Below are 24827 nucleotides of genomic sequence, written 5' to 3'. Positions count from 1 at the left end.
TTTGAATAATATTTATGCTGATAATAAATTATGATGCGAAATGCATAATCGATTATGCTATTATTTCTTGACAAATGGGTTCATTCAATTGCCATAAATCTCTCATATAAAATTTACTCTTTTTTTTTTTTTTGTTATGAGTGCACATCTTAATAGTAATTCTATAGAAAAAAAATATAAATTTATGGTAGCGATAATGATACTTAAAAAATGGTGTGAAATAAGGAACATTAATTTCTAGTAATTTGAAAAGAACATAAATAAAAAATTAGATAATTTGATTCAATGAAAGGATATTAGATGAGTTTGAAATTTGTTTATATATATGATTGATTTAATTGAATAAGAAAATGTCGATGAATTATTTTTATTTTGATGTTAAAAGTACCTTTTGATATGTTTTTAACATATAAATTTTGTTGGTTACAAAAATGTTATTGAAATATGAAATTCAATTATATTTTAAAAATAATTTTATTAATTTCTCATAATATTTATAAAAAAATAAAACAGAGTTAATAAAAATAATTATTTTTAAAGACTAATTATTAAATATTAAGTACATAAATGAATTAATAATTTATTAATAATATATACAAATACGTCTCTTTCTTTGTCCCATATTAAATATAAATAAGTGACCGAGTAAATTATAAATGCATTAGTTACAAGATGAAAAAAAGAAATTACATAATATTATAAAATAAAAAGATTAAAAAGTTAGATTTAATATATTTTATACATAAATTCATTAAATAAGCTACCGATTATAATAAAAAGATATAGGCGATTAATTTAAAAGAAAAGATATAAAAAATAAAAATATTATCTCAGTTTTAAATTATTTGATAATCTTATCATATATTTTGTTTAATAGATGATATTTTATCATTATCCAGAGAAATATAATTCTAATCTATAAAATTAAGATAATATTTATTTTTACATTTCAAATACCCAATATAATAATACATCTTAAATCCTATTCCGTTGAAGACTCTTATAACTTAATTAATTATATTAAAATAAATTTATATTTTGTTTATCATGTGTCGTTTTTTATTGAGTCTCTATATTTATTAGTTAGTTTAAAAGTATTTTTTTGGATTCAATTTCTTTCAAAATAAATTATAATAATGACAATTAATCTTTAAATTATCTATTTATTATTTATCTCCTAACAGTTAACCATCATTAATATAATGACCTTAACTTTTCAAATTATAGGATTGAACATATTAAAGCGTTGTTATTAACATTAATTGCTGCCTAGCATATTCCTACTACAACTACCATACGAATTCTTACTTCAATTACAATAAAAAAACTAAAATTATACAAACAAATATATGTCATAGATCGATATCTATAACTATATATAAAGGGGATTCCCTCTTTTGTGTCCACATTTCATAATTCCAATTTTACCCTTTACAATTTAATTATTTATTAAATTTTTAAAAATTAACGGTTAATTTTACAAGTTTTTATAAAACTATTTATTTATCTCCTTTTTCTTTTTTCTCATACTATTCATCAACAATTATTTTTTTCATATTTTCTCCATACATTTCACTTTAATTTTTATAAATATACTTTTATTTTGTTCATTAACTTAATAACATTACAATATCATCAATTATAAATATAATTCGAAAATGTGTACACGCAGGCGCGATAGCGCCTGTGTTTACACTAGTGTATCTTGAAAGCAAATAACATATGCTTTGCAGTTATTTGAATTATTAATTAAATTACAGTTAAAATAAATTTTAATTAGTTTCATTATTTGTTTATAGAAATTTGACGATAAGATAATATATATCATAATAATATATTAATTTTCTATGTTTTAATTTAAATATTTACGCCACTAACAAAATATATATTTTCTGTCAATTTTTTTTTGAAAGTTTTTTTAGCAAATATTTATAAATTTTGTTAAAAATAATAATTTTTAAGAAATTATTATTAATTTTTTTTGCAAAATATTTTACATAAAACACTTTTTTAAAAGTATTGGTAAGAAATACTTGCGAATATTATAATTTTATAAGAAATAATTATCTAACGAAGGAATTTCATACTAATTAAAATTCTTAGGAAAATTATCAAAAAAAATATTTTCTTATAAAATTTTACGACAAATTTGCAAGAAAATCTTTGAAATATGAGAAATTCTAGTAGTGTTAGCTATTTCCAATCGCACAAAATTAAATGATTATAGTGTATTCTCTCCTTTTTTTAATGGAATACAACATGTTTTATATATTTTTAATATATGGATATGACCATTGATAATTATTTTCTTATCAATTATCTTATCTTGTTTAAGAATGATAATTAATCTTTAGTAAACATATATTTAGCTATCTTTTTCATATTAAGGATTATTATTTCAAACTCATCAAGATTACTATGTGTGTGTATATATATGTGTAGAATGACTCTTGAATTTCAATACATCTCTACAAGTGTATTGAACTATAAAAATATGGCCGAGTGGGAGAAGTTGAGTGTTCTCGGGGAAGGTTCATATGGCACAGTGTATCTTGTTGGTGTGCATCTTCTAGAAGAACACAATTCAAAGTTCTTACTTTTAGCTTTGAAGACAAGTTCTTCTTATACAATGCTAAGGGAGAAAAAGGTTTTGGAGTTATTATTGGGTTGTGAAGGAATTGTTCAATGTTATTTTTACAAATACATTGTTGAGAGAGGTTGTTTAACTTACAACCTTTTCATGGAGTATGCCCCTCATGGTTCTCTAGGTGATTTAATAAAGACAGAGTTATTATCCGACAAGGAAGTGATCGTCTACACTCACATGATTCTCAAGGGACTTTCTTGCATGCACGAAAAGGGAATTGTTCATTGTGATCTTAAATCGAATAATATTCTCCTCTTTCCTTCATCAGATGGTCGTGCAAAATATAAACTAAAGATTGCTGATTTTGGATTGTCCAAGACTAGAGAAGAGGCAAATACTGATTTAGGAGAGATCAAGTTCAGAGGGACACCCTACTATATGTCGCCGGAATCAGTTAGAGGTTTTAAGGAAACACCTTTAGATATATGGTCTCTCGGATGCATTGTTATTGAGATGAGCACTGGACTTAGAGAATGGTGGAACTTCCAAACCAGAGACCAATTATTGTGGAAGCTTGCATTTTTTGAAGAAGCACCGAAGATACCAGATAAACTTAGTTACGATTGCAAAAACTTTTTGGAAAAGTGTTTGATGAAAAATCCTGAACAAAGATGGACAGCTAAAATGCTTCTGGATCATCCTTTTATTCAAAAGGAATATCAAATATCATCACCTACGTGCAATACTTAGGATTAGGTATAATCATTTAATTGAATACTTCGATGATTCTATTAGTGTTGAAAAGTTTGAGTATATAAAAAATTGTTACATAATACATTTGTTTATGCAAACTCACTTATTAGTGCTTGTTTGATAGTTTGGTTCATTAGTTTAAGAAAATTAGTAACTAACGGTGCTATAACTTAGTTGTAGTAATAATTCATTATTTATATGCAAATTATTCTTCTCTTTATGCATATATCTATGCTATTTATTTATTATATAAAATTTAGAATTCGAGTTTTAAATATTAGAAAAAATGAAATGTGTTACTGAATTATAATGGATAAGACTACGAAAAAGTTAGTAATTATAGTTCAGATAATATTATGAATAATATGTTTTCAAACTAGTAAACAAGAACATGAACTATGAATATACTGAATTTTTTATCCAAAGTAGTAAGTGTAACACATTTTTTATGCAGCAACGCAATTTTTCACTTAACACTTATCTCGTTTCAAATAAAGACTAAACAATTGAAGAAATTATTTCTTTTTCAATATTATTTGGGTTGATAAATAAAAGGACATGTAAATGATAAAAAATTAGACATCATTAGTATGGAATGGGTTTTAGATTTTTATTTATTTCTAAAATGATGGTGCTAAATGAAGATTAATAAAATATTAACTTATTTTTTTTAAAGTTTGTTAATTTAATATAGAAAACATATACTCTGTAAAATATTAATTTATTTTATTATAATGAATATATATTTGAATAATGATGTGAAATCCATAATCAATTGTATGCTTATTTCTTTATTAATTTGATTCAATATGAAAGGATATTAGATGAGTTGGAAATTTGTTTATGTACGTGATTGATTTAATTGAATTAGGAAATCTTAATGAATGTTTTTTAATTTGATGTTAAAAGTACTTTTTGATATGTTTTTAACATATAAATTTTGTTGGTTACAAAAAAGTTATTGAAATATGAAATTCAATTGTATTTTAAAAATAATTTTATTAATTTCTAATAATATTTATAAACAAAATAAAATAGAGTTAATAAATAGAATTATTTTTAAAGACTAAATAATAAATATTAACCACAGAAATGAATTAATAATTTATTAATAATATATACAAATGCGTACCTTTCTTTGTCCCATGTTAAATATAAATAAGTGACCGAGTAAATTATAAATGCACTAATTATAAGATGAAAAAAAGAAATTACATAATATTATGAAATAAAAAGATTAAAAAGTTAGATTTAATATATTTTATACATAAATCAAATAAATAAGCTATCGAAAGATAGAGGACATTAATTTAAAAAAATATATATAAAAAGTAAAAATATTATCTCAGTTTTAAATTATTTGATAATCTTCTCATATATTTTGTTTAATAGATGATATTTTATCACTATCTAAAGAAATAGAATTCTAATCTATAAAAATAAGATAATATTTGTTTTTACATTTCAAACACCAAATATAATAATACATTTTAAATCCTATTCCGTTGAAGACTCTTATAACTTAGTTATATTAAAATAAATCTATATTTTGTTTATCATGTGTCATATTTTTTTATTGAGTCTCTATATTTATTAGTTAGTTTAAAAGTATTTTTTGGATTCAATTTCTTTGAAAATAAATTATAATATTTGCTATTAGTTAGTTGCTTTTGGTAATTACTATATTTTATGGCAAGTACATTTTATACAAGTTTAGCTTTTTCTATTAACATATATAATATTGAATTTTTCTCTGTTACAATCTGATCTAAATAACACAAAGTAATAATCAAATTGTATTCTATGTCTCTAATATTTGGGTATAACCATTAATAATATTCTCTTTAATTATATTGTAATAGTGTTATTATTTCTAATCACACATAATTATATGATTAGAGTTTTTTTAATAGGAATACACCATATTTTATATATCTTTAATATTTGGAATATGACCATATTGATAATCATTTTCTTATAATTATCTTATCTTTAAGAATTATAATTAATTTTTAGTAAACCTATCTTTAACTATCATTTTCATATTAAAAATGATTATTTCAAAATCATCAAAATTTATATATATATATATATATATATATATATATATATATATATATATATATAAATTTTGAAGAACTCTTGGATTTCAATACATCTCTACAAGTGTAGTGTAGTGAAATCTGAAAATATGGCCGAGTCGAAGAAGTTGAGAGTTTTTAGAGGAGGTTAATATGACACTGTATATCTTTTTATTGTGTGTCTTCTAGAAGAACACAATTTGAAGTGCTTAGTTTTAGCTTTGAAGACAAGTTCTTATTCAACGCTAAGGGAGAAGAAAAGTTTTGGAGTTATTATTGGGTTGTGAAGGAATTGTTTTATGTTATTTTTACAAATACATTATTGAGAGAGGTTGTTTAATTTACAACCTTTTTATGGAGTATGCCCCTCATGTTTCTCTAGGTGATTTAATAAAGACAGAGTTATTATCCGACAAGGAAGTGATACTTGTTGACATGTGAAGCCTGGATAATGTGCTTCATGAAGATTTAATGAAGCTTTGTTGAACTAACTTGAAGCCATTGCTTTGGAATCATGCTACATTGATGAAGTTATGGAGATTTGATGGTATTCATGTTGAACAAGCCTTGAACGCATGCCCTCAACATGGATCAATCATTAGGAAAGAATGCTTGATGTTTGTAATTCACATGGTTGACCTTGTAGCATTAGTTTGATGTATTTAGTCTTTATTGTGTTTTTAAATCTGTTGAAATATTTTTCAACTAGTAAAAATGTATCTTTTAATATGTTGAATGGATTTTCAATAGGTTAAAAGGTTAGTTGCAGTAGTCTTAAATTGTGACTTATTCAATCAGTTGATTTATTTTTTAATCGATTGATTTCACTTAAGTTAAGTGAAATCAACCGATTGATTTGAAAATCAACTTGTTGAATTTCATAACAATTTGACTATAAGTGTTGTGATTTTTGAAAGAGAGGTAGCAATACCATTTTTTTAGCACGAAATTGTTCTGGAAACCTTAAAATTCTTTATCTTTCATGATCATATAGATTGCAGCTGGTGAAGATATATCTTGGATCAATTCTTAGAGGTTTTTGCTTATGTTTGGACCTTGGAGAAAGAGTTTGTGGTAGCCAGGGCTATGCTACCATTGAGGTTTGATCTTTCTCAAGCTTTGTGCGTGTGCCTGATGGTTTTCCAGGTCTGCAAGAGGTGTCTTGCTATGCTATTGTGATTCTTATGTGATTCAAGAGTCTTTTGTGTGTGTTTTGCTTATTTTGAAAGTGTAAGAGTGTAAACTTTGTAAATCTTTTGAAATAGTGCAAATTTAGGCTCGAGTTGCCTTGACAAACTAGATGTAGCTCAGGTTTGAGTGAACCAGTATAAAAATCTTGTGCATCAATCTCTTCTCTAACCCTTCTCTCTAGCATCATCATTCACAATTTAAAGAATTTGCATTTAAACCATCCTTTTTTATATTCTTGAGTATTTTGATGGCATCTACAACATTGAGCATGTTTGTATAACTCATTGGAACCTGTCTTGATTGAATCTTGCTTTAAATCACAAATTTGCATTTTTGTATTTTTTCCAGTGTTTTAGTCGACTGTTTCTCTGATTCAATCGATTGATTATACCAGTACAACATTTGTCTAGTAAAATCAATCGAGTAACTCTGTTTTTGATCGGTTGAAAGTATATTGTCTGGAGGTATTTGTATCCAAACTTGGTGATCATATTGGTTCAAATTAAAACAGTTTTAAACTTTCAAAAGACATCATATTCTTTAAGAACTAGCCAATTCAACCCTCCTTCTTGGCATTTCAAACATTTCAAAACTAATAGTCTACACTCACATGATTCTCAAGGGACTTTTTTGCATGCACGAAAAGGGAATTGTTCATTGTGATCTTAAACCGGATAACATTCTCCTCTTTCCTTCATCAGATGGTCGTGCAAAATATAAACTAAAAATTGCTGATTTTGGATTGTCCAAGACTAGAGAAGAGGCAAATACTGATTTAGGAGAGATCAAGTTCAGAGGGACACCCTACTATATGTCGCCAGAATCAGTTAGAGGTTTTAAGGAAAACACCTTTAGATATATGGTCTCTCGGATGCATTGTTATTGAGATGAGCACTAGACTTAGAGAATGGTTGAACTTCCAAACCAGAGACCAATTATTGTGGAGACTTGCATTTCTTGAAGAAACACCGAAGATACCAGATAAACTTAGTTGCGATTGCAAGGATTTTTTGGGGAAGTGTCTGATTAAAAATCCTGAACAAAGATGGACAACTAAAATGCTTCTGGATCATCCTTTTATTCAAAAGGAATATCAAATTTTATCACCTACGTGTAATACTTAGGATTATATATAACCATTTAGTTGAATACTTTGATGATTCTATTAGTATCGAAAAGTTTGAGTACATAAAAGATTCTTACGTAGTTAATTTTTTATGTAAATTCACTGAGTAATACTTGTTTGATAGTTTGGTTTATTAGTTTAAGAAAATTAGTAAATAACGATTCTACAATTTTTTAACGGTAATCATTCATTATTTACATGCAAATTATTCTTCTATTCATGTATATACCCCAAATGTTATTTATTTACTATATAAAATTTAGAATTCGAGTTTTGAATTCTAAAAAAAATGAAATGTGTTTCTGAAGTTTAGTGGATAAGATTACGAAAAAGTTAGTAATTAATATTCATAAAATATTATGAATAATCTGTTTTCAAACTAGTAAACAAGAACATAATCTAGGAATATACCAAATTTTTTTATACAAGTGTAAGACATTTTTTATCATATCCTTTTATAGCAATGCAGTTTTTCACTTAAGAAATTTTTTTTCTCGATATTATTTGGGTTGATAAATAAAAGGACACGATAAAAATTTAGACATAATTAGGTATGGAGTGTGCTTTAGATTTTTATTTATTTCTAATGATGGTGCTAAATGAAGATTAATAAAATATTAACTTATTTTGTTTTAAAGTTTGTTAATTTAATATATAAAACATGTACTTTGTAAAATATTAGTTTATTTTATTATAGTGAATATATATATATATATATATATATATATATATATATATATATATATATATATATATATATATAAATACTTTGAATAATGATGCGAAATGCATAATCGATTGTATGCTTTGAGAGCAAATATGAATAGTAATCCTAGAGAAAGAAATGTGTATGTGTGTTAGTGATAATGATACTTGAAAAATGGTGTGAAAAATGCAACATTAATTTGTAGTAATTTGAGAAGAAAATAAATAAAAAATTAGAAAATTTGATTCAATGAAAGGATATTAGATGACCAAAAAAATTGTTTATACATGTGATTGATTTAATTGAATTAGGAAATATTGATGAATTATTTTTATATTAATTTTTAAAAGTACCTTTTGATATGTTTTTAACATATAAATTTTGTTTGTTATAAAGAAATTATTGAAATATGAAATTCAATTATATTTTAAAAATAATTTTATTAATTTCTAATAATATTTATAAAAATAAATAAAATAGAGTAACTAAATATTAAATATTAAGTATAGAAATGAATTAATAATATTTTATCAAATAATATATACAAATACATCCCTTTCTCTTTGTTTCATGTTAATATAAATAAGTGATCGAGTAAATTATAAATGCATTAGTTATAAGATGAAAAACAAAATACACAATATTATAAAATAAAAAGGTTATAAAGTTAGATATAATATATTTTAAAAATAAATCAAATAAGTAAGCTACGCATTATAATAAAAAGATATGGGATTATTTTTAAAAAATATATATAAAATAAGAAAAAATCATCTGATAATTTTTAATTATTTGGTAATTGACAATATCCTATTTTGTCCAGATATAAATGTAATAATAATATATTCTTTTGAAAAATAAAATAATTAATTATTTTTAAACATTTCCATCTCCTTTATTTTCTTTCTCATACTTGTTTTCTATATTAGACTGGCAGCCCCATTTAATTTATATCCACCCTTTATATTTTGTTGGACATTTCTTCTTGCACCCTCATTTTCCTTCCTGCACTCCATAAGTTTTAATGTCCCTATTTTACCCTTTAGAAATATTTTATTAAAAATCATAATTTCTCATTCTTGGTTTTTTTTTAAATCATGTCATCATCCTTTTTTTAGAAAAATTTCAAATCTGTCTCATTTTGTTTATGTATCTTAATTTGGTCCATATTATGAAATTTTTGATGCAATCATATTCTTTCCATTTTTAGTACCATACTAACAATGTTTGTGATACTTATTTATATATTAATTCGTGATTTTTTTTAAATTTTTTTAAAATTTAAAATAAAAAAAACTTGTCATGTATATTGATATCATATCACCTGACCATATCAATATAAAGTAATAGTACCACTTCAAGTATTATTACCTTAATCTCAATTTAATTTTGTATTTTTATTTTGTCTTATTTCGGCCCAAATATTTTTTTTTAAATAAAACAATTTCCTTTCTCTTCCGATAAAAATCAATATTAAATTTTATGCTAGGAATATTTTTATTAAATATTTTTAACAAAATTAAATTTATATTTTACATTAAATTTTATCTAAAGTTATTTTCCCAACTTCTTGAAACGCATATTAACATGTAGAGTGGCATGTCAATTTGTTAGTCAACTTGTCAATTTCACAGGTTTCTCTCATTTAGTTTCCCCTAAAAAGTATTAAGAATAACAAAACATGAAAAAATTGCAAGCAACTGTGTATAATGCAAATCAATTTCCCAACTCCTTATTAATCAACTTTGATTGTTCTTCACGTTCAAAGCCATGAAAGACAGTTTGTAGCATTACCCTCTTTTTCTATTATATTCAATTTCTGTGTTACTTTGAGTAAACATTACGTCTGAAAGATGTGAAAGAAAGACAGGGACAACAACCAACAATGATGGACTGTAACTAACTTCCATACAACATTCATCTTTTCCACTCCTTCAAGAGAAAACAACTCTAGACAAGTGTGTCTGTTACCTTCAACATTCTCACTCTCCCTTTCATATCCATTCAAATGAATTTGCTTTGTTTTTTAAGTTACTTCATAACACATAAACCTATTTCGGAAGGTGACACAAATTTATCAGTGAGGTATGGTCTAAGGATTGTTTAATACACAACAGAAAAAAAAAATAAAAAACATCATAAGATTATAAAAACTTATGACAATAATTAACTGATATCAGAAGATCTTAAATACTTGAAATACTACATATGTTTGTCAAAAAAGAAAAAAAATCTACAAAACAGAAAACACTTAATTAATCACACGTGTTGCAGATTCTGGCTATTATTTAGCCTCTGTTGCAGATCAATATCTTATCCTTGTACCATACCATATATGAATCATAGGCAAATCAATGTTCGAAAATGGTTATAATGATTAGTTAATTAATCCTTGTTTGATAAAAGTTGACTCTATATATATTACTTCGTACCAAAGCTTCAATCTATATATGCCTCAAAATCTACAAGCTCTGAAGCAACCACCATGTTCCTTTCACTCACATATTCCTTCACGTTCTTCTTCATTCTCATTCTCATTCTCACATCATCATCACTTTCATCACACGTTGCAACGTTCACACCACCACCCACCAAAATATCCATCACAAGCCACAACATTCAAAGCCTCAACAATGCAGACAAAGGGACTAAAATCGCAGGTATATCGCAGTTTAAACGATACCTACATCGTTTTGGGTACCTACGAAACAACAACAACGACAGTTTCAGTTTCAACGATGAATATGATGTCGTGTTGGAATCTGCTCTCGTTAGATACCAAGGAAACCTTGGTCTCCAAGTAACCGGGAAGCTCGACTCCGACACGGTTGCTCAAATGATCACACCAAGATGCGGCGATCCAGACACAAACACAAGACCCCACAATCACGATCACAATCACAATCACAATCACGTTCATTCTTCAAAGAACTTCGTGTTTTTTCCGGGAAAACCACGTTGGTCGCGTTCAATGCCGATGACACTCACCTACGCCTTCTCACGTGAGAACATGATCCGTGGTGGTTTGAGCATGAAAGAGATAAGAGAGGCATTCCAACGTGCATTCTCGAGATGGGCTTCGGTGATTCCTGTTAGTTTCGTTGAGGTGAGTGACTCTGAGGTTTCGGACTTGAAAATAGGGTTTTACAAGGGGGAGCATGGTGATGGTGAGCCCTTTGATGGGGTGCTTGGGGTGTTGGCACACTCCTTTTCACCAGAGATCGGCCGGCTCCACCTTGACGCGGCAGAGACGTGGGCGGTGGACTTTGAGGCCACCGTGTCGGAGGTGGCGGTGGACTTGGAGTCGGTGGCCACACATGAGATTGGACACTTGTTAGGGTTGTCTCATAGTTCGGTGAAAGAGGCTGTGATGTATCCGAGTTTGAGGCCAAGAGATAAGAGGGCTGATCTGAACATTGATGACATAAAGGGGGTGCAGTCTCTGTATGGATCAAACCCTAATTTCAGATCAGAGTGGTCACTGGAATCTGATATGTCGGCAAATAAAGGTTCCAACTTTGTGAAACCTTTGAAGTTGGCTTCTGGTCTCATAATCATAATTTCTCTCATGCATAGTTTATGTACATTATAGTTCATAATTTGAACTCTTTATTTTTTTCTCTTTTTCTTTTCTTTCCAACTTTTTGTTCCTCTATGCTTGTGAAGTAGAAATTCAATGATGATGTGGGGTCGAGATAGTATGAAGAGGTACGAAGACCCTTAAGAATGAATTATTATATGTAATATATATAATCAAACAGATAGTGAAGGTTGTTGTTGTGCTGTTTAATTTGAGATTTTGTGAGTAATTGATGTATTGAAACATTTATGTGAGGTTTACTTAAAGTTGGAAAAAAAAATCTTAATTCTTGTTTTGTGTTTTTAAAAAAGTGGTGTTTCCTCTACCTTCTTTTGTATAATTGTATACTTGGTCTTGTTGATTTTATTGAAGGGATCAAATTTAATTTAGAAAATCGATTCAAGCATATATATATATATATATATATATATATATATATATATATATTAATGTTGCATAGTAGTTAATTAATTAAAGTTAAATATGTTTATAGGAAGTTCCAAAATTTGGTACATTTTGACTCTTAAATTTTAAAAATGAATTATTATTTTTCTCTTACGTGCTAAATGACATTATAAACTGTTATTTGAATTGGAACGTGTGAAGCATTATAAATTATTATTTGAGTTGGAATGTGTCAAATGATATAAACAATACAAACGTAAATTTGAAATATCTTTTAATACAAAAAAAATCAACAATTTAACGCAGTTGGAATATGAGGATATATTTATTCATTTTCAAAGTTTGAAGATCAACTTGTAACAAAGTTTGAAATAGAAACAAATTTTAATTTTGCATCAAAATTTAGGGATTAAAAACAAATTTATCCTATTAATTAAAAAACGGAAGATTGTTTCAAATGAGAGAAAGATAAAAAGCTTAAGCAATTCAATTTTATTTATCACTAAAAAGAAATTGTGGAATTATTGATGAAATTATTTGTAATAATACACTCTTTAAGACCTTTATATCGTCTTTTCATAGTTTTAATACCTAAGAAAGATGGAAGGTGGTGTTGCTTTTATAACTAAGAGCCATGTGGTTTGGTAGTAACCATGTTAATTTTGAGCAAAAAGTTCTTTCATCTTCATTAAATTTTTGAGGATGTGTTGCTGCAAGCTTGGAAGTGGATACATAAAAGGAGGTTTTTATTATCCTTTTAACAACCGATTGGTGGTGTGTTCCTCTCATCAAACATTAATATGGAAGGCGCGGTGCTCGTTAGAATTAAAGTTTAGATGTTTGAAATACTTTTGCAGTTAATATTAATATGGAAGGTTCTGAGTTTAACCCCTAAGGAACAATTTGGAAATATAAGGCTGATTCCAAGGGTTTGAAGGTAGGGTGGAGAAAAAAGGTCTAATAGGTCGGTCTGTAGGTTCGTCAAGAAAATGTGGGATGAGTTAGGATATTAAGTTTATTGATTCACAAAAGTCCGGTCTGCAAAAAGTCCACAACACGTGCATGGATAGGTCGCATAAAAAAAAAACTTGCACTTGTGTATATGGATTACTTCCTTTCTAGACTTCTATATGAACGTTCCAAATTCGTGTATAACTGGACCAAACTTATACGGGACGGACCAGACTTTTCATCCCGCATTGAAAAAATGCGGACGGACCAGCAGAATGCAGGTTAGGCCGGTTTACATTGCCACCCCTATTTGGAGGAGAGAGTGAGAGAAGTTTTAGGTTCAATCCTCTCGCTAAGAAATACTAATAACTAATATTATCGATAAAAAAAGAAACATGTAGTATTGGTTTTGCACAAATGAATAGGGATATAACGTAGCTTAAAAGTGATATATTTACCATATAGAATTGATGCATTTTAGACCTTTATATGCATTAGACAGATCTAATTTGTAGAACATTAATTGGTATGAATAGGGTTGAGTATCTCTGATGTCTCTTTTACATTATATATTCTTTCTTATGAGAGAAAAAAAAAAACATGTACACATTGTATATCTCTCTTAATACAACTCATTATTTAATTTTTTACAAACAAGCTCTAAATGCATTCAATGATATTTTTTATTTATATGGTTCAATAATGTGTGTGTTTTTTTTTATATTTCTCTCTTTCATTATATTTGTTAAAAGAAATAATAAGTTAAACTATTATTTATTTAGAATAGCTTTTAATTTTTGTTGTTGTTTATGACGTAGTTGAAAATGTTTAATATTTCTCCATGGTAAATCTATATTATTTAAATCTTCATTATACCAAAGATAAACATGTGGTCAAGACGTAGCTTTGCTAAATTTTGCATATCTGATTTAGGCAAATTCTAACTTTCTTAATTCAAGGTAAAATGTTACCGTTTTGAAAAAATATTTTTCATAATTTAATAAAACGTAAAAATCTTAAATTTGATAAAATTTCAATAATACCAACATAATTAAGTATCCGCTCGAAGAACAACACAATGTGATTTCAACCGAAAATAACAAGTTATGAAAATAAATTATTCAATCCGATAATTTAAGATGTAATATAAATTATTAATTTCTAACCACTTGTACTAAATATTAAACTAGAGTAAGGTTTTCTATGCGCATGAGTAAGATTTTTAATTTAAATAAAATTAATACAACTAAAAACAAACAATGTCACCCAAACATATTCAACATTTCTTATTTCTTGTCAATCCAAACTACTCTTCACAAATTTTCTATAATTTAATCCTAATCATTTAAAACAAAATAGAGATTAAAAAGGATTAAAGTCACGGCACTAAAACAATTAATTAGTGCCTATTATTTTTGTTATTCCTAAACCCTAAATTATAACTTTAATCATCGTATAATATTATTCACTTCTTAAAAACATTCAAATTTAATGAACTAAAAATATCACAACTTAAATTAAACAAAAGTTATACCAAGTAACATAGAGACATTCATAAATTATCGGGGTTAAAACTCCAAAAAACAATCACAATGATATGTAAAAAACCTATTTTAATGACGAATTTGAACTCAAAAACTCTAATACAATAGAAAAATAAAATAGTCTATCACCACACAAATACACATATCAACCTATTCAGACCAGAAAAGAACTTCCAAAAATATATACAAACAAAACCAAATGAAAAAAATATTATGCCCTCAAAAATATAAGGAAGAAAAAGTAAAGATCCTAATCTAAATAATTGTTTGTTAAACTTTTGATGTCAATATTACTATTTGACATTCGTATAAATTAATATTTTATTTAAATAATAATATTTTATTAAAAAAAATTGATGTCAAATGATATTATTTGAAAATAATAATATTTTATTAAAAAAATTGGTATCAAATGATAATTATTTGGGAACGGTGGAGTCAAAATTCAAAATAAACAAATTGCCTTATTTACAAAATGTTCATCACATAATAGTTTATTTTGTTGTTTATAATATCTTAGCCATTGTCTATTTGTTCTTTGGAGAACTGCCATGAACAACACTGCCATGTACACTCTTCAACACTGCCATGTACAAAGCTACTCTAAAAGAGACTATTTTGGGTCACATTAAGAAATGTTTAAGCCAAAAATCACTGGAATCGGTCTACGCCTCCATGATCAAGACTAATACAATCCAAGATTGTTTTTTGATGAATCAATTCATAAGTTCATGTTCCACCCTTTCTTATTTTGATTTCGCAAGTTCAGCTTTTGCCCAAATGGAAAATCCTAATGCTTTCGTGTATAATGCATTGATTAGAGGTTGTGGTCGTTGCTGTTACCCAGATCATGCTTTGGGGTTTTATATACACATGTGTAGGAACAATGTCATGCCTAACAGTTATTCCTTTTCTTCTTTGATCAAGGCTTGCACTTTGTTGATGGATTCAGTTTTTGGCAAAGCTGTTCATGGCCATATCTGGAAACATGGGTTTGATTCTCATATGTTTGTGCAGACTACTTTGGTTGAGTTTTACTCAACTCTGGGTGATGTGAGTGGCTCACGAAGGGTGTTCGATGATATGTCTGAAAGAGATGTTTTTGCTTGGACCACGATGATTTCAGCCCTTGTTCGGGATGGGGACATGGCTTCTGCAGGTAATTTGTTTGATGAGATGCCTGAAAAGAATATAGCTACGTGGAATGTCATGATTGATGGTCATGCAAAATTAGGCAATACTGAGTCTGCTGAATTTCTGTTTAACCAAATGCTTGCAAGGGATATTATTTCGTGGACAACCATGATGAATTGCTATTCTCGAAACAAAAGGTACACGGATGTGATAAGATTTTTTCATGACATGGTCGACAAAGGAATGATGCCTGATGAAGTGACCATGAGCACTGTCATTTCAGCCTGTGCTCATCTAGGAGCCCTTGACATAGGAAAGGAGGTGCACCTTTATCTGATGCTGCATGAATTTGATCTAGATGTGTACATTGGGTCCTCACTGATTGATATGTATGCAAAATGTGGGAGCATAGATAGGTCCCTTTTGGTGTTCTATAAATTGCAGAACAAAAACCTGTTTTGTTGGAATTCTATCATTGATGGACTTGCAACTCACGGCTATGCCAAAGAAGCACTGAGAATGTTTGATGGGATGCAGAGGGAGAGAATCCGACCAAATGCAGTTACATTCATTAGTATCCTAAGTGCTTGCACACATGCAGGATTTGTAGAAGAGGGTCGTTGCAGGTTTTTGAGCATGATCAAGGACTACAGTATCACTCCTCAAGTTGAACACTATGGATGCATGGTTGACCTATTGAGCAAGGCTGGTTTACTAAAGGATGCTTTAGAGATGGTGAGAAACATGAGAGTTGAACCTAATGCTTTTATTTGGGGTGCCTTGTTGAATGGTTGTAAGCTACACAAAGACTTGGAAATAGCTGATATTGCAGTTCAGAATCTGATGCTGTTGGAGCCAGGTAACAGTGGACTTTACAGTCTCCTTGTGAGCATGTATGCCGAAGTAAATAGGTGGAGTGAGGTAGCAAAGATTCGGACAGCCATGAAAGATCTGGGTGTAGAGAAGAGATCTCCTGGAGCTAGCTGGGTTGAAATCAATAAGAGGGTTCATGTATTTGCAGCTTCTGATACGTATCATGCTTCTTATAGTCAGGTTCATTTGTTGCTGCTTCAACTGGATGACCAACTAAGACTAGCGGGCTATGTCCCTGAATTGGAATCTATTTTATAGTGATGCAAGAAAGATTGAGATTATAATGAAAGAAAATGATACATTTGTTGAGTGGTGATAGCAGAATATTAAAAGGTGCAAAGTCAATAGAACATGCCTTTTGGAAGCCATCAAGGATCGCCATCATCATAATATTGGTTCATCTCCTCCCTGCTTCATACTTCTTTAATGAATTCACCTGCAGCAGCTTAAACAAAGAAATAGTCACATCAAGTTTATACACAAACAAATTAGTACTTTCAAAGTTACTCAAATTTTGCTGAACTTAGATATTAATAACTTTTTACAAATATTAAATGTTAAGTGATATAACTGTTGATTAGGGTATTATTATCTTTATAATCTTGTATACCAGATTTTAGATAGCTCAGATATTCATAGATGCAAGATTTGACAGTAGAAATTTGCAAATACTTTAAGTAACATTGTATACTTTAAAATAAAGTTGTGTACCAAGTTTCAATTTGGTTTTAAAAGTTTGCACAATTTTAAAATAGGGTAACAATGAACAGGTATGTATGCTTTTCCATGTTCTAATATATATTTTGAATCACTTTTTTGTTCAAATAGCTTTTCTTTCCTCTTCTTTCTTTTTATGCAGGGCAATGTAGTTTATAGAGTTTATATTAGTTTTCTATCTTCCTATTTTAATTTTGTGTGAGAAAGAAATGTATTAAATGTAAAATAATGATTTATTAATTTGATAGTAATAGTGTTATATAGTAAATGTTAACAATAGATAATTTTAATGATCATGACCAACGGTAAGACCATACAGAGAATAAAGTAATAGTCATTTTTATAATCATTAATTAATAATTACAATAATTGTAACAATTGATAATATTAAAAGATAACAAGCACAAATATTACACAAATTAAATTATCTGCGTTGTTTTTTGAAATAGATCAATCTAAACCCAACCACGTTATTTACATTATTTGATTCAAATAGTAATGTTTTTTGAATCTAATGGATTAATTAAACCTAACTAATAAAATGTTATGAATATGAAACTATAGTGATGTCTTTGCTTAATAATTTCTCACCCTTGATGAAGAAAAAGAAAAGAAAAGTGTTTTATGGTGATTTATCCAATGATATCAACATCCATGTGTTACAAAAGACCAAGATTACTTGTGTTATGTAAAGCTGACAACATAATAGTGCAATCCAGTTGTTACATAAATTGGCCACAGTTATGGTCTGTTTGTGTTCGTAAAAGACTAAAATAAAGGTGTTTGATGAGTAAGATTTGGCTTTAACGTGTTCACTTAGATTTTAAAGTACCAAGATATTCCACATGCAAATGGATAAGATAAAGCCTCACTTCTTTCTTCTTTCTTTCTATATTTTTTTTTTCTCATTTCTTTTCCCAAAGTAGCTATATAGCTAGGGTTGAGGCATAGATCAATATACGAAACTTTTGATGATGTCACTTTCCATTAAATTATCTCATCCAAATATCTAAAATTTTCTCAATTCTTTATATATGTATGGATCTCATTCTTTGAAAGATGTTAAAGGTTTATGCATTCGATGGAAATACTAACATTTGCCAAGCACAGTATTTTCACTCAATCTTTTTTTTTTTTCATATAATTTCACATCATGCATATAAACTAATGCATTTTCTTTTTAATTTAGATTAATGTGGTGATCATTTAGGTTAGTAATATACATGTTAACTGTAGCACAAATAACACATTACTAGACATATCAAAATATGCTATTTTAGGTTTATTCATTGACCATATGAAATCATATTGAAATTATTACGATAAGTTGTGTATGACTTTTATTCTCTTATTTATTGTTGGTGTATGAAGAAATAAAGAGATAGGTAGTACAAAAGGAAAATATTGTAGATATATTTTAAAAAAATAAAAAGAATGTAACCATTTTTATATATCCTGACATAATTTATTGTTGAAAATACATCGCTTCTTAATCAAGGGATGTAATTCCTATGCATGGAAATCACTGAATATTTGTTTTTCAAGGTCCTGGAATTATTATTTTTATTCTTGAAGAGATTTACATTCATATTTGGAAAGGTGAAGGATAATATCCACTATCATTCTAGAAATCTCAAGTTTTCATTATATAAATAAGGGACCTTGAGAGAGTTGGAGACATACAAGACTAGTTGAGTGATCCAACTACTAAGTTGAAGAGTAATAGTGACTTAAGTATCATTTGAGAAAGTTTTCATCATTTTTTGGTGAGATAGTTGTAAGTAATCCAAAGGAAGAAATTTACATGGAGCAACCATAAGGGTTTTAAAAACTAGGCATGGAACACCTAATGTATTGTTTGAAGAAAAATCTTTATCCATTGAAGCAAGTCTCAATATATTGTTATAAGAAGTTTGGATATTTTATGATTAAACACAATTTTTCAAAGACATCAGTTGATCAATGTGTGTTCATAAAAAGGTATATCAATAATTATTTTATTATTTTACTATTATATGTTAATGACATATTGATTGTGGGTCATGATAAGAAGATTACTAATATGAAGAAAGCCTTAAGCAAGTCTTTCACTATGAAAGACTTAGAACTTGCAAACCAAATCCTTGGAATAAATATTATAAGAGATCATTCCAAGAGGTTATTGTGGTTGTCGCAAGAAAAATACTTTAAAAAAATACTTAAAAGATTCAATATGGACACAATAAAGCTAGTGAATGTTTCACTTGTTGGGCACATGAAGTTGAGTAAAAATCATTTCCCAACAAGTGAAGAAGATAAGTGTGATGCCCCGACTATTATACTAAAATAATTATTATTTGATAAAAAGATATGGAATTAATTTTTTTTTTCATAAGATTATCCTTGAGAGAACATTAATAATAACATAACTTCATATTCATATATGTAGTTTGCATCTATGTAATTGTTCATGAAATATTACAAAAATATATATTTGTTAAATATTAAGAGTTCTACATCAGAATAGAAGAAATTCTATATTTCTAACATCTCCTAAAGATATTAATAGAAATTATCCATGAGTCAATCTTCAGAAGATCCACCAATAATATCCCGAACAACTCTCACTAAGCAGGTTCCTCTTCTGCTCATGCAAAGAGGTACATATGAAAGAAAAAAATATGAAAGGAGTGAGGTCTTTATAAGCCTTAAATATCAATCTTAATAAACTCAACAAACAATACAGACACCGGGGGCCTAGATTTGGACCTACAACCACAAAACTTGATCTTGTTTTACCAGACATATGGATCCATATTCCACTTCTGATGATCCAATCTGAACATCAAAAGTTACTTTGGGAAGTGATTAGGTAGTTGAGTATTTCTCATAAAATATTGGTACAATCATAATTATTTCTTTCTCGAGAATATTAGCTATTCATCGGCTCACAAAAGAGATATATACTCACTACCTAACCTTGGCGATGCCGAGCAGGTATCGGATAGTCCCAAGTTTGGCCTATGAATATCCTAGTCCAGGGCGCTATTCTGAACTATCCAGATATTCACCTACTTGGTAAAACTTCCTTAGACCCCACCATGGTCCCTGCCTTTCATCCCGCAGTGTACCAAACTGTGACTTCCCAAATACAAATACTTTGACACTGGTTTAATCTCAACTTATTGAAACCAGACTTAACTCTTACTTAACTGACATACTCTTGGATATTTTCAAAGGTCATTAAATGTGATGACTATCAATTCATGTCATTGTATAAACAATATACAAAGAATATAAAACAACGATAAAATGGATATGCAATTTTCTTCTATCCAAGCTCACTAAATAAAATAATATTTACTTTCACTTCACATTTATTTTTATTTTTAATTATAAAATAATGATAAAATAAGAATCAAAGCAAGAACTTTAAGTAAATAATTAGATAAGGATTAGAACATTATAATTAAATATAAAAATATAAATTAAACGGGACCAGTGCATAACTTGAGATATATTAATTGAAATAAATAAACAGGATCAGTGGAGATAAAAATAAAATAAATAAATAGGACCAGTGCGTAACTGGAGGTAAATAAAATAAAATAAATAAATAGGACCAGTGCGTAACTGGAGGTAAATAAAATAAAATAAATAAATAAATAGGACCAGTGCGTAACTGCAGGCAAATAAAATAAAGTAAATAAATAGGACCAGTGCGTAACTGGAGGTAAATAAAATAAAATAAATAAATAGGACCAGTGCGTAACTGGAGGTAAATAAAATAAAATAAATAAATAGGACCAGTGCGTAACTGGAGATAAATAAAATAAAATAAATAAATAGGACCAGTGCGTAACTGGAGGTAAATAAAATAAAATAAATAGATAAATAGGACCAGTGCGTAACTGGAGGCAAATAAAATAAAGTAAATAAATAGGACCAGTGCGTAACTGGAGGTAAATAAAATAAAATAAATAAATAGGAGCAGTGCGTAACTGGAGGTAAATAAAATAAAATAAAATAAATAGGACCAGTGCGTAACTGGAGATAAATAAAATAAATAAATAAATAGGACCAGTGCGTAACTGGAGGTAAATAAAATAAAGTAAATAAATAGGACCAGTGCGTAACTGGAGATAAATAAAATAAAATAAATAAATAGATAGGACCAGTGCGTAACTGGAGGTAAATAAAATAAAATAAATAAATAGGACCAGTGCGTAACTGGAGATAAATAAAATAAAATAAATAAATAGGACCAGTGCGTAACTGGAGATAAAAATAAAATAAATAAATAGGATCAGTGCGTAACTAAATATTAAATAAAATAAATAAACAGGATCAATACATATTTGGAGATTAAATAAAATAAATAAATAAACAGGATCAGTATATAATTGGAGATTAAATAAAATAAATATAAGAGGATAATAAATGAAAATAAGTTAAATGAAAGTAAAAAGAATAATATATGAGTCAAAATAAATAAAAGATTAATATAAAACCCATGAGTTTATCAAGATTAATATATAAGAGCTTAACCTCACTCCCCCCTTACCTTATTGAAGAGCACACTAATAATATTTGAAGAGGACTAGGATCTCTTTGAATCTTTGCTCTAAACTTTTTTTTTTCTCTATTTTCTCTTTCCCTCTCTTCTTTCTCTTTCTCTTTCTCTCTCTTCTTTCTTTCTTTCTCTTTCTCTTTTCTTTCTTTCTCACTTTTTCTCACTTCTCCCGTAACTTCTCATTTCATACATATATATAAGCTTATACATGTGCTTATCTTTCTCATCATTACCTACATTAATGAATGTTTATCTCTTAGGTTTTTTTTTTTTTTTCTTTCCTTCTTATCTTTTCTCATCTTATCTTCTTCTTTTTTTTTTCTTATCTTTTCTTCTTATCTTCTTATCTCTTTTTTTTTTTATATATATTTTTTTCTCTTTTAAAAGATTCTTCATATATATATATATATATATATATATATATATATATATATATATATATATATATATATATATATTATATTTGTTTAATATATATATTATATTTGTTTTGTTTTTATTGTTATTTTCAATAAGTAAAAATTACATCATAATAAAATATATTTTTAATGTTTAAACTACATAAAATATAAAACATTAGTAAACATAGAAGATTTTCTAAGTGTTTTATTTAAAATAAATAATACAGTTTATTAAAAAAAAGGGATGTTACAATAAGTAAGGTGCCTTATTCATTGGCGGTAAGAAGACTTATGTACACCATGATTTGTACTAGACTAGATATTGCTTATGCAGTTGGAGTTCTAAGTCGGTTCTTGTCAAATCATGGTAAAGACCAGTAAAATGTTGTGAAATGGATACTAAAGTATCTAAGGGGAACTACCAAAAGGTGCCTGGGTTTTGGTAATGGAAAATCCATTTTGGAAGCATACATTATTGCTGACATGGTTGATGATGTAGATGAAAGAAAATCCACATTTGGATATGTAACTATTTTTGCATGGGGGGGGGGTGTTGATTCATGGCAATCAAAGCTTAAAAAGTGTATTGCCTTATTAACTACTTAAGTTGAGTACATTGCGGCATCTGAAGCTTGAAAGGAGACTTTATGGATGAAGAATATCATGTGTGAATTAGGTCACGTCAAGAGAAGTTATTTGTGTATTATGAAAATCAAAGTGCAATTCATCTAGCTAAGAATTCCACTTATCATTCCCATTCAAATCATATTGATATTCGCTATCATTGGATAAGGAAAGCTTTGGATAATGGATTATTAAAGTTGGAGAAGGTTCACACAAATGATAATTGGTCTAACATGTTAATTAAGACGATACCAGTTAAGAAACACTTGATCTGATAGGACTATTGATACCCTGAATTAAGTCGGGAAGGGGGAGAATGTTGGAAATATATCCCTCCTTGATTAAGGGATGTAATTCCTATGCATGGAAACTAGTAAATGTTTTCTCCAAGGTCTTGGAATTATTTTCTTTAACTCTTAAAGAGATGTACATTCATCTTTGAAAAGGCGAAGAACTTTTAATATTCACTATCACTCTTTATCTAGAAACCTCAAGCCTTCACTATAAATAAGGGGCCTTGAGGGAGTTACAGACACACAAGTGTAGTTGAGTGATCCAACTAATAAGTTGAAAAGTAATAGTGAGTTTAGTATCATTTGAGAGAGAAAAGAGAATTTCCATCATTTCTTAGTGAGATAGTTGTAAGCCATCCAAAGGGTGAGTTTGTGTGTTATCCTCTTAATAAGAGAGATCATTTTGTAATCATACTTTAATAGTGGAGTTCTTATACTGGACTGGTCTCGTGGTTTTTCTTATCATATTTGAGTGAGTTTTCCAAGCTAAAAATGTTGGGATTTATTCTCCTATCTTATTCTTTTTTTCTTAAGCCTATTTATGTTATAAAGATAGAGGGAAATTTGTTCGCTTCCGCATATTTTGTTTAATTTCCCAACATTTATTGTATTCAACTAATTAATGAATAATTAGGGCAAGAATCCTAGTTATCTTGTACTTAAATTTCACGACGCTTCTCATCATGATTTGTAATATATATAATACTATGATTTATCAAAAGAAAAAAAACTTTTAAGTATATATACTCCAAGATATTATGAAATATTTTCAACATATTTATAGTTAATATCTAATGATATAATAATTTATTATCATATTCTATTATATCTTCAAGATATTATGATATAATAACTCATTATCTAATATCTCCAAGATATTACGATATAATAATTGATCATCTAATATCTTCAAGATATAATACTTGATTATATTCGAGTAACATAATTTGGTTAAATATATTTGATTGTTTATGTCCTAGGAAGCCTATATATACACATATACAGAACATGGTGAACTTGAGCATATAGTCTTTGTAGGTGAACTTCCTTTCTCTGTGACTTGGAGCTCAGTTGCACGTCACTCGTCTAGTTAGCTTTACCTCGAAGACTGTTCACCCAAAGCCGGTAAGAACATTTGGCCCCCACTATAAGGACTGAATAAAATTATTTCCAAACCACAAATTTTATGGTAATGTACTACAATTTAAGCATGTACAAAAATTAATAACTTTCATTTATAAGGAGTGCTCTCTTTTGGAGTTTCAAAGAAAATAGTGTGTTTACTTCTATCCTAAATATAAAATATTTA

At 28.1% G+C, this 24827-nt stretch overlaps 2 protein-coding genes and 1 pseudogene across 2 annotated transcripts; all 3 read left to right on the top strand.

The window, feature by feature from the left end:
* The first annotated feature begins 2494 nt into the window (after window positions 1-2494).
* On the top strand, window positions 2495-3337 carry LOC114166896 (mitogen-activated protein kinase kinase kinase 20-like). Its single transcript, XM_028051771.2, has one exon. It carries the CDS (start codon window positions 2495-2497, stop codon window positions 3335-3337), a length of 843 nt encoding a protein of 280 aa, XP_027907572.2.
* A 7571-nt stretch (window positions 3338-10908) lies between these two features.
* On the top strand, window positions 10909-12322 carry LOC114166621 (metalloendoproteinase 4-MMP pseudogene; annotated as a pseudogene).
* A 3121-nt stretch (window positions 12323-15443) lies between these two features.
* Window positions 15444-17742, top strand: LOC114166633 (basic helix loop helix DNA-binding superfamily protein). Its single transcript, XM_028051386.2, has one exon. It carries the CDS (start codon window positions 15513-15515, stop codon window positions 17187-17189), a length of 1677 nt encoding a protein of 558 aa, XP_027907187.1. The 5' UTR covers window positions 15444-15512; the 3' UTR covers window positions 17190-17742.
* Window positions 17743-24827: the final 7085 nt, after the last annotated feature.

Source organism: Vigna unguiculata, chromosome 10, assembly GCF_037176805.1.
Source record: "Vigna unguiculata cultivar grain cowpea cultivar isolate G323 ecotype 2 chromosome 10, ASM3717680v1, whole genome shotgun sequence".
NCBI classification, from domain to species: Eukaryota; Viridiplantae; Streptophyta; class Magnoliopsida; order Fabales; family Fabaceae; genus Vigna; species Vigna unguiculata.
Note: the sequence above shows the minus strand (reverse complement) of the source record. Positions and strands in the feature narration are given on the sequence as shown.